The sequence below is a fragment of the Podarcis cretensis genome (genome assembly GCF_951804945.1).
Source record: "Podarcis cretensis genome assembly, chromosome: 1".
Taxonomy (NCBI): domain Eukaryota; kingdom Metazoa; phylum Chordata; class Lepidosauria; order Squamata; family Lacertidae; genus Podarcis; species Podarcis cretensis.
This window is the reverse complement of record NC_137170.1, coordinates 80,744,320-80,755,243: the sequence shown is the minus strand read 5'-3', so window position 1 is coordinate 80,755,243 and position 10,924 is coordinate 80,744,320. Positions and strand designations below refer to the sequence as shown.

The 10,924-nt window shown below is 38.1% G+C and overlaps 1 protein-coding gene across 2 annotated transcripts; it reads right to left on the bottom strand.

Annotated features, from left to right (window-relative positions):
* Positions 1 to 4,126: 4,126 nt before the first annotated feature.
* LOC307221464 (spexin prohormone 2-like) lies at positions 4,127 to 9,548 on the bottom strand. 2 transcript variants are annotated; one of them, XM_079985897.1, is made up of 5 exons: positions 9,359 to 9,548; positions 9,182 to 9,259; positions 9,038 to 9,095; positions 6,473 to 6,563; positions 4,127 to 4,977 (listed from the first exon to the last, which is right to left on the bottom strand). In XM_079985897.1, the coding sequence occupies exons 1-5, from the start codon at positions 9,422 to 9,424 to the stop codon at positions 4,905 to 4,907; spliced, it is 366 nt and encodes a 121-aa protein (XP_079842023.1). In that variant the 5' UTR covers positions 9,425 to 9,548; the 3' UTR covers positions 4,127 to 4,904. The 2 variants fall into 2 exon arrangements, with proteins under 2 accessions (XP_079842023.1, XP_079842024.1); XM_079985898.1 differs by having other exon boundaries at positions 4,131 to 4,977; positions 6,483 to 6,563; positions 9,359 to 9,539.
* Between the last annotated feature and the right edge of the window lie 1,376 nt (positions 9,549 to 10,924).

Here is a 10,924-nt window from a genome sequence, read left to right as displayed (position 1 = left end):
CCCACTGTAATGCAAACAAAACACCATTCTTTTAGGGTGATAAAAAACATGTGGATTAGTCCTGAAAAGCCAAACACTACCCTGAGAGCACATATCAAAATAATGCTTTTCATGAATCTTAATTACGGGATAGCAAAAATCTACATTATATTATCCACTTCAGATACAAATGTGACTCACTATTCAATTACTACAATCAGTACTCATTTAGGAGCAACTCTAACACACTGTCTCTTTGTGAACCATTTTTGTCAGAGTAATTACATTAGTAATAGCTGATTACATAGCAGTCTTATGTTCCTATGAAATTAATGTAATTACAGCAGCTACAAACACATCTGTCTATATTACACTCTAATAAGAAAACTAGTCAGAAGGCGTGCTATGTTTTCAATGTATTTAAAGCTAAAGATCACTGTGGTAAAATTATATTGTTAAGGGAAAGTTTTGGAGAGCTAGGAAGCCCTTGCATCGGATGAAATATGTATTCCACAGAACAAATGGATTTTAAACAAAAAACTCATCTCTCACTGAATGGGGCAAAAAAAAAAAAGTATTAACTTTAAAAAAAATTACAAAATACTTCCCATGTACTTTTATTACCAATATTTTTGATAATGGTATTCTGCAGTATCTAAATTACTAGCATATGTAGACTGTCCAGGGGATCCTGTGTGGGTCAAAGACTTTTGCAGGAAGTCCAGAAGTTTTCTGGTTCCCTGTTACCATGAATGAAATGACAATTACACTGTTGAAGTGGGTAGAACGGTCAGGAGATGCCATCGACTGTCAGAAGACAGTGTCAGCAAGAGCTTCTGCAGCACCGCCCAGATTTTCTGAGACCCCAAATGCCAGGACACTGAGTGGGGAAGATGATATTCCAGTGGGAATAGTGTGAGATGGATATTCCAAAATCAGACTGGCATTCATAGGCTTTGTATACACCATATGTTTAAAGTATATCATGTTCCCAAAGGATCCTGATAACGGTAGTTTATGAACTGTGGTGTGAATTGTAGTTCTGTGAATTGTAGCTCCTTGGGCTATGTTAGAGGTGGAAAGGAGCCGTACAGGGCAGCTTTGAAGACAGGTGCTGGGAGGGAGAAGCTGTTTCCATTGACTAGTAACCACTTCTGCCTTCTTGAGCAAGGTGTGTGGAGTGTGCTCCAGGAAAGGAACAATTTGGAGCCAAGTTTAAGCTCCTGACTGTTCCTTTGAAAACACACCTTAATCAACACTGCCCCTGATGTCACACACTTCATTAGTTTTAGCGTGGGTGGATAAGGTTTCCCCAAAACGTCCTTGTGTGCCAAAAGGGGATGTCATGTCAGGTTTGACCCATGGGGTGGAGTTTACCCACCCTTGGTTTAAGGGGCTAATCTCCTGCTCTGCAGGCCATTGAGATTGGAACTGCTCATTATTAACAACTGATTGCCTACCATAGGTTTACATTTTGGTTTATTTAGTTCAGACATGGTTGCTTTGTGGGATGGGAGGCTGTTCTGATAGAGGGTCAAAAATTCAGCCCAGGGATTTGATACTTAAGGAGGAAATGAAACCAAAAGATCTAAAAAAGAGGGAGGGAGAAACTTAACATATTATAATAAAGAGAAATTGAAGTAGAGTTCTGCTGCCCTTCTGATTGGCTATGATATTGCAAGTTGGGGTTGAAATATTATATATAAATCAAATGGGCAAATAAACAAGTTACAGTTTGAGCACTTTTGGAGAAAGAAGGAGCTGAAATCGAAAAACAAGCCAAGATGGAAGGGGCTGCAGTGGACCAGAACACCAGAATTTGAAACAAAAGGGCTGGAAATGGCTTTAACTGCTAAGTTTTAACATCTGTAATATAGATTCTATAAGAAGCTGTTGAGAGCAAGGGATTTGGAGTACAGTGTCACTGTGGTACTAATGTCACCCAGCACTATTTCTCTGTTACAAATGAGTCAGGTGTGGTTGTGCAGGTCCAGTGCCTGAATGTAGTGGTGGACTAGATGATAGGGATAGGTGAATATGTAGATTTTGGTTTTTCTCAGCTTCTCATTTTTCCAGTGTGAAGTTCAGTTTTTCACATTTTTTCACATTTTTTTCTGGTGTTCCTTTTAAGTCCTCATGAAACTTCATCAACATTTCACTGCTAATTTATATACATTTTAAATGTGATTTTCTTTAATATATACATTTTTGCAAAGCAATTTTTGCATGTTATTTTCACTAATATGTGAAAATAACTTTTATGCACACTTTACCTTAGTACGTGCATTTTTGTAAACATTTCTTGGCTTGAGAACAGCATTGCAAAATTCAGAAAAGCCTGTATTTTGAAGTGTGACTGCTTAGGTTCTTATATTGTTTTGGAAACTGTGAATTAGGTAGGTTCACCTTTAAATATGAACTGAATTGAATCTCTTCCCTCGTGGGTGAGAGCCAATTAGCTAAAGCTGAATCCTAATTTGGAGGTATTGTAGGTGGGTGGCTCCCAGGTCCAGGAATTAGCCAGACTGCCTGTTCTTAATGAGGTTGCACTCTGACTAAAGGAACAAAGTGATCCATTATTGCCACTGGAAGCTCAAGTGATCGCAGTGGTGAGGAGTTTTTTCTATCAACTTAGGCCTTTTTTGACCCAATGTACATCGCATACTTGCTTACATTGAACCACATGTTGTTGGTTATGGTTGGTTTTGGTTGAGTAAAGAAGAATTCACTGAATCCCTAGATCCAAACATGGGGCAGAATACTCTCTGGTAAGAGAGAGCCACAACAGAGGTTTTAAAACATGAAAGATGCAGCAAAGTAAAGTGTGGGAATATGGGCTGTTAGATCTTTTAAATGTCTCATTTTAAGTAGCTTACAGTGCCTCCCCTTTCTACTCCCTTGGCATAGAATGCACCACACAATTTGGCAAATTAAAATTGGCTTACTTACAAACTCATGTGCTTTCCCATACAGCAGCCAGAAACCGCAGGTAGAAATCTTGGGTTACAAAATATAGTAACAAGTTTCTGAACATGTGATCTGAGCTTGGAACATTTGAGCTCAGACATCATATCTGGTCGGGTTCACATTTTGGAAGAGAATGAACAATAGAATTTGACTTTCCTCCTTATTTTCTAAAAACAAAAAAGCCATACAATGAAAAATATTGCTATGCTTCAGAACACATGCAGTTTTTGCCTTCATAAACACATCATCTATTAGTCACAGTGTATGTGTCACATTCACATCTATAAAATGGAAAAATACCTTTCCTCCTCCACAGAATGTGACATTTATTAATGGCTCTGGGTCATTCAGTACTACAGTAATGTGAGTCACATAAATATTGCATATATATGTCAAGAGTTGAATGTTGACTATATATTGTCTGAGTCAAAATACCTTCTACAGCTAACATTTAGAGCAACTAATGCTGCTATTAGTGGATGTGTACTTGGGTTTACTTAATCTATCAAACAATGTATCATTATCATCATAATGTATCATTATTTTCATAATTAAAATTAATGGCACCTAGTCCTCCATAATAAACAAATGCTCAGCTCACTCCTGGTGAAGTCAAAACAACCCAAATAGATATACTTTGGATTATTTGTATTATTATTATTATTTATAAAGACAGCTTTATAAAAATGCTGATAATAGTAATGTTGGATTAAACACCTTTGCTAAGGAATGGCATTATAGTGATTAGAAAATCACACTATCATTTGTAGGAGAAATGTATCCCCATTTTTATGTAAAAATCTAGAGACCTGGCAAAATGCGTAGACTACTTTAGCCAAAGCATATTTCACAACATTAGGATTTCAGTCTCATCCACATCAATGAGCTCTTAATTACACATTCATTTCCCTTTACAGTTTATGTGGAAGCATATTAGAAGTGTGAAAATAAAAGCAGTAGCAAGTGGTTGTCATCCAAGAATGCAAATTTACTGAATAGGAAAGGAGAAAATGAAGATAGGGTGTGAGTTTCAAGTAATTTGAAAGCTTTCAATGATCTTTCAGAAATAATTGTTATATGAGTAGTTTAAAATCATGGTCTTTTTTAAAAAAAAAGATTGCAAGGAATATAAAATAGCCTCTGTGAGCTAAAAATATGACATTCTTTTCAGATTTCTGGGTAAAGTTTAAGAAGTGCTTGTGAGGAAAATGAAACTAATAAGTTCATAAAACTAAGGTATAAAAATAAGGGGAAATGGAATGTGATCAATTAAACCTCTAAACTGCAAACCTGTATACATTTAACTTCTGACTAAAGGATGCACTGGGAGTTTAAATTACTGAAAGAGGGAAGTAGGAGAGACCCATTAACATTTGGAGGAAGGTGTCCCATGGTCAAAATGACATGTATCTTTTCCGCAGAGCAGTAGGTATGTTGGCCTTCAAATGCAAAGTGAATTGAATCTCCCCCCCCCCATCCTTAATCACTACATCTTTTGGTAGCAAATTCCATAGTTAACTATGTACTGTACAAATAAATGGTTCCATTTATAGGTCCTGAACCTTCCATTTTCAGCATCATTGGAAGACTGGGTTGTAGTGTTATATGTATCCACTTTTTCTACTCTGCACATTTTGTGGGCCTTGGGATGCTGGGCTGTAGGCTGTAAAGAGAAGAAATAAGGCAACTGGCAACAAACACTTGTGGGAACTTTTTCTTTTGTATTGCTTTTGTGTGATCTGTTACTACCAGGAATTCTTATTACATGCAAAAGTTTCAAATGTAAGCTGAATAGGTTGAAACAACACTCATTTAAAGAATGGCAAAATAATCACCTCTAATAGAGTTTTTCACACAGTGTAAAGATTATTCATAAATACATTAATGGAACAATTTAAAAATTGTTTGCAGTGTTTGGAATTCGAAGGGCAAGTAAAATAAAACATTAGTCCAAGTGGTCAATGTCCATATTTTGAGATGTTCATTTTCTTCTGATGTTCAGGAATTTCTGTGGTGCTGAATGTTTGTAACCTATAAAAAAAGGGAGACATATTCAAAATGTTATATTTCTCATTGTGAATTCTCACCATTCTCACTTCAAAATTGCACTGGCTCCCTGGCATTTCCCTGCATATGCCTCAAAATCTCAATCTGAACATTCACATGTCCCTACTTTTCCTATATCCTGGGGCAGGAGAGGGGATTGTTCTTGCGAAATTAAGAGTTTATTGATACGAGCTACTTTAATTCATTTATTTTACATAAAGACTACCTTTGCAAATTGAAATTCAAATGCCAGCCTCCATGGGGTAAAATGGGAAAAGAGGGAGAGAGGAGGGGAGAGAAAGAGAATGGGAAGAGGGGTAAATTTTTATAAATGTGACAGTCTCAATTTGGCATCCAGATTTTGAAACTTCCAACCTTCACAGCCTTTCATAGTTTGGTAATGACCCTCTTGTTTAGATAGGTTTTCCGTTTAGATTAACCCATGCTCCTCCTGATTCACTCTCCCAACCTCCTTACAAAGGTCTTTACAGAGACTGTATGCTAGAGAACTAAGTGCACTCTTCATTTATTTCCCCAGAACACTGGAAGGCCTGGCTCAGGATGGGTTCAGTCCTTGAGACATAAAGAAGGAATGAATGCTTTTGCAGACAGCTGTTCTCCTGGACTGCTTATCAGTAGAGAGGGTGCCTTTGAACAAAAGTAGCCAAATCCCTACAACTGTCTGAGTGCTAGACTTGATGACCCATGAGATCCTTTCCAAATCTATAATCGTATAATTCTTACAGGCAGACTTCATTCGAAATCCCTTCAAAATTCACAGCAAGTGAAAATTACTAATGGTTTTGATTTTGCAAAATACTAAGCACTTTTTTTCTTTTAAGGACACAATTTTTAAAATAGCCTTAATCCAATGCATGTGAGTAGTGCAGCTGATTTCAAAGAAAAAGTGATTTCATGTACTAAAATGATTCAATCTGCATAAGAAATGCTTATTGTTGAACTTAGAAGTATGGGTGTACATTTCACATGACAGCTTTAACATGCAATCATGCAGTTTACTATGAAGGTCAGTAACAGGCTATATAGATACTGTGCTCTGAAACATGTTACCCATTCATTTCCTGTGAAAGGGCTTGGAAATGAGTTCTTGCCTCTTTATATAACATAAAGCTGAGAAGATGGAGCACATGCAGAAGGTACCAGTTTAAAACACTGGCATATCCAGGTATGTCTGGAGCCTTTTCTGAAACCCTGGAGAGGCACTGCCACTCAGTATAGACAGTACTGAGCTGCATGCCATAGACCAACTCAGTCTAAGGCAGCTTCCTCTGCTCCTCGTGTTCCTAAAGTTAACTCCAGATTTAGAGTTCTCTACTTTATTTTATACTGAAGTAGTTGAACCGTTACACCTCCTACATAAATTATGTGCCATTTCTTTAAAAAACGAATAACAAAAAGTTTGGGTTTGCAAAGAGGATTCATAAAAAGATGCACAAAGGCCACTGATGAATGTAATTACAAATAAATACTTTTCATAACTGCATTCAAATCATCCAAGTCAAGCTTGTAATACTGTTCTTCACTATCAGATGAAGCATATCTTCTACCATCTGTAAAAGAAAAAAGCAAGCCAAATTACCTTGAGTTCTGTATATGGCTGCTTATGATTTTTGAGGTTGCATGCACATGTTCACATCTGACCAGCCATCTGATAAATAGGTTTTCACACAGGTAATATAGTTTACAAAATACTTGGGCTTGAATGGATGATGGAAATGACCAAAAAGAGATGAATTGGAAAGTATTTTCCAGCCTGCTCAAATGTTTTAATACCCTTGAATGTAAAAGCCCTTCTACAAATACAAATGGAGCAATTAAAGTTGAATGAGGGAAAGTGAGATGAAAACAGCTGGAATTCTTGCCAATTCATCCACCATAAAAGACTTAAGGAGTCTCAGAAATCCATACAAGCATTGATCTGCTCAGCCTGCATTGCTTGTGGGGATCTGAAGATTTTACAACAGTCTGCAATATTAGTATATTCACTGGAGATTTCCTCAATAACGTTTGTACAGAATTCATTAAACGTTGAACTAATTTTGAAGGCTTCAGGTACACACACAATTCTGATTGTAGTTTTTTTGGCTTAGCTTTTATGGTGATCATCCAGCTGCTCTGAACAAAATAAAAAGGGGCAAAAGAAAGCCATAGGATTTCAGACAGCTCCAGGTTTCCTTGATCCTGGACATGGACATAGCCAGGATTTAATTGGGGGGGGGGGCAGGCTTTATGTTAGGGCGGCAGAACTGAGTTATCTGTGATGTAATCAGTTAAGTATTTTTATTTATATGGGGGGGGGGGCTGCTACCCTCTGGCTATTCCCATGATCCTGGACCAGTTTGTGCTGAGTTTCTCTCTTCCACTTCAGCCAAAGAGGTGCTGCTCTGTATCATTATAGGAGATACTGGATGCTGAGCTGGATCCAATCAAAGTCTATGCAGCTGACCATTCTTTTCCTACCTGCAGTGAAACTTGATACCTCTGGTCACTTGCAAGCAGGACAAAGAAGGTAACAGCCTTCACCTGTTTAATTTTTCTGGTATTGATCCTCTTTGCTAACTTGTGATTGACATGACACATTATTATTATTATTATTATTATTATTATTATTATTATTAATACCCCGCCGATCTGGCAGGGTTTCCCCAGCCACTCCAGGCAGCTTACAGCACATATAAAAACAGTAAAATGTCAACATAAAAAACTTCCCGATACATACAGGGCTGCCTTCAGGTGTCTTCTCATGCCACAGCCTGTTCTAATACTGCCTCTTTCACCCCTTTATCCTGAGATTTCTCAGATTATTTTTACAAGCCCGCTCACACACATTGGTGGGTGGTGTTAGGACCACGCCCCAGACCCACAAGTGATCTGCCAAATATTCTTCCTCATTGTGTTCTTGCCCTGTGGATATCGAAGTGAACCAGCGCCTGCTATTATTACGTACTTTTTCCAGTGGTAGTTACTTTGATTCTGCATATTTATTTTTAACCTCCACATTTGTCCTCAATTTGAAAGCCCTTTAACCAAACCCAAATCAGTCCTTACTAAACATAAAGGCAAAAACAGCTGATGGGAAGGACATTTGGGGCAACAGAGTCATTGCTGTGGGTGGGTGGCGGGGAGAGATTCTCCCCTTTAATCTTTTGGTGGGGCACCATTACTTTCTCCCCCTTCCCATGCAAGTTAAAGGGAGAATGAGCTGGAATACACTGGACCCTCAAAAATAGCAGAGGGTGAAGACCCATTTTAAGTTTTACTACGGTTTTACTATGGGTAATATATAGCGGAGAGCCTCTGTGAAACAGCTGAAGAAAAGCAACACACAAGCAAATCATGATACTCAGAGAATTCTTAAGAAAGGATAGCTCTGAGAAAAATGGCCGGAGTAAAATGATCACATTACATTTAGCCACATCTTTCTCCCTGAGCCACATTGCTTCTACAGTACTCCACAGAAAGTCCTCAAAGGATAACGTATCATGTTATGCACAGATCCTGCAAATACATATTAAGGAGATTGTGGAAATGTAGTTCCTACTTCAGTGTAACATCTTCATCTCGAAAAGCTCATACCTCCTCTATGACATCCTTCTATTAGCATGTTTAGTTTTCAGATTGTTTGCAACGTCCTTGTTACATAACTTATAGCTAAACAATTTTACAAAATTAGTTTTCAGGTTGCTTGTATGTCTCCATATTAATTCATTACATTTAAGCAAGTGCTAATTTTACATAGCTCCACTGGGAACCAGTTTATTGTTGCTTTTTAAAAAACCAATCAGGAATCTACTTAGAGCCTTTTAACTGGAATAAATCATTAATTTTGTGGTGGTTGTGGTAGGCAATTTTCCTCCTAAGTATTTCAAACTAATGCCCAACTAAACTTTTTTTTATTTGAGGTTTCACCCTGTAACAAACATTTTGAAATTCAATGTAGTATTAAAAACAGCCATTAAATGGTTTTTTAACTGAACCAAGCATTTTTATTTTCATTTTTTTGAAAATGAGACACCAAACTTACATCTTCCCTTGAGATACAGCATTGATTGTGGACCCCAGTTTCTTGCTATTGGATTACCCTGAAAAGAGAAAGCAGCCACAATTCACTGGAAACTTGTCATGTACTGCTGCAGAGTTTGGAGGATATTTTAGCTAAAACCTTTACCTTTGGGGTGTGGGATGATTCAACTACGAAAAAGACCATCATGATGACAAAAGCACAAACTAATGCTGTTTTAACTTTCTGCAAGAAAAACAGTATATATTTTTCTTTGATTATTCAGAATAAAACCCACTGCAACAAATATTTAAAAGCATAAAAGAGACCTAGTAAGTTGCTTACCATGCTGGCAGGTCTTTTGTCACTCGCTTCTATCACCGAAATGTGATCAAAGGTTTGGTTTGGCATTCTTACTTTTAAATAGCTGATGATGATAAAATACGACAGTTCAGCTGATCATAGATGTTTTGCTTGGGGTTGTTTTTCTCCCGCCCCTAAAAAAAAGCCTTTGTTTTCCAGGGAAGGGTTTACGCCAAGTTTGATATGTGGAAATTAGATATATAGTAATTTACCTTCCCCCAGAAGCAAAGCAGCAAATTAGTGTCAGAGACTCCTTGACAAAAGGGTAGCTAATGATAGTTGTTCCCGTGAGATCTGGAAACAATCTGTACACACAGGGAACAAAATGCAAGACAAAAGGTGACTAAATGTCAAGCATTTCTACTTGGTACTTCACACATTTTTTCAGGCCTTCATTCATTTTTCTGCAATAATTAATATATGGTCAGAGGAAAGCTACTTTTTTTTTGTTAATGGGCTTCCTCTTAGTGGACTCTTCTTAGGCTCTCCATTCAGCAGTTGAAGATTATCATTAAATCATCAGTTTAGGAACATTTTGCTGTATTATATGTTTCTCTTATAAATAAGAGCTATCCTGAGGCACTTTTATAAGTCTTGACTCCTAGGCCCTCAGCTCTTAGGAGCCCAGGGTGATCCATGACACTGAAACATAATCTAAACACGTTCATCAATATGATTAAACTAACACTGGCATGCATATAAATATTGTTTGGTAGTGGAATGTTATTGTTTATATTCTGTTGGTAGTCTAAGCCTTCTTTGGTTGAAACTCCAGATTTCCAAATGCCTTGGTGCCTTTCACGACTTAAATATCAGTGTATCTCCCTAATGCAGCAACTAAGAGAGTTATTGCTATGGTGGCTCACAACCAGACCTTGAGGCGGGGCAATTCCACTGGCTGCTGGCTTGTTTCCAAGCACAATTCAAGTTGCTTGCCCTTGAAACCCTACATGCTTTTGGACCAAGGTAGCTGAAGGACTAGCTTCTTGCTGCGTACTTCCTTTGTCAATGGAAGCCCTTCTCCAGCTGTCTCCATCTGCAGAAGGTAGGTGGATAATGACGGGCAAGAGAGCCTTCTCATCTGCATTGCCCCTTCTGTGCAGTGATGGCAACACCTTGTTTCCTTTGTGCAGAACCACTCTGCCTGTTCAGAGCCTTGTTACCAATCTGAACATGCAGAGTGGTCCTCTGAGTGGTCCAGCACTGTGAACACTGTGAACACTTACTTGGAAAGTAAGCTTGGAAAGTCTAAGCCCTCCTTGGGAGAGGACGTCTATGAGAGTCCACATTCAGGTGTGTAGGAGGAGGGGCAATTCTGAAGCAGCAGTGAAGAAGAAAATACATCGCATTCACAAAGAAACCCCTTGAGGTCACCCGCCATTAGAGCATTGTCTGAATTACAGTATTACAGATAACCATGGATGACTCTGAATTACTCAGTAGCCTTACTTTGTAAAAATGCTCACCATGCACCACAATAAGTAGCATTGATGTTGCAAATCTTGAAATGCAATCTGTGCAGTTGCTGTACATGGTTTCTCAGATATG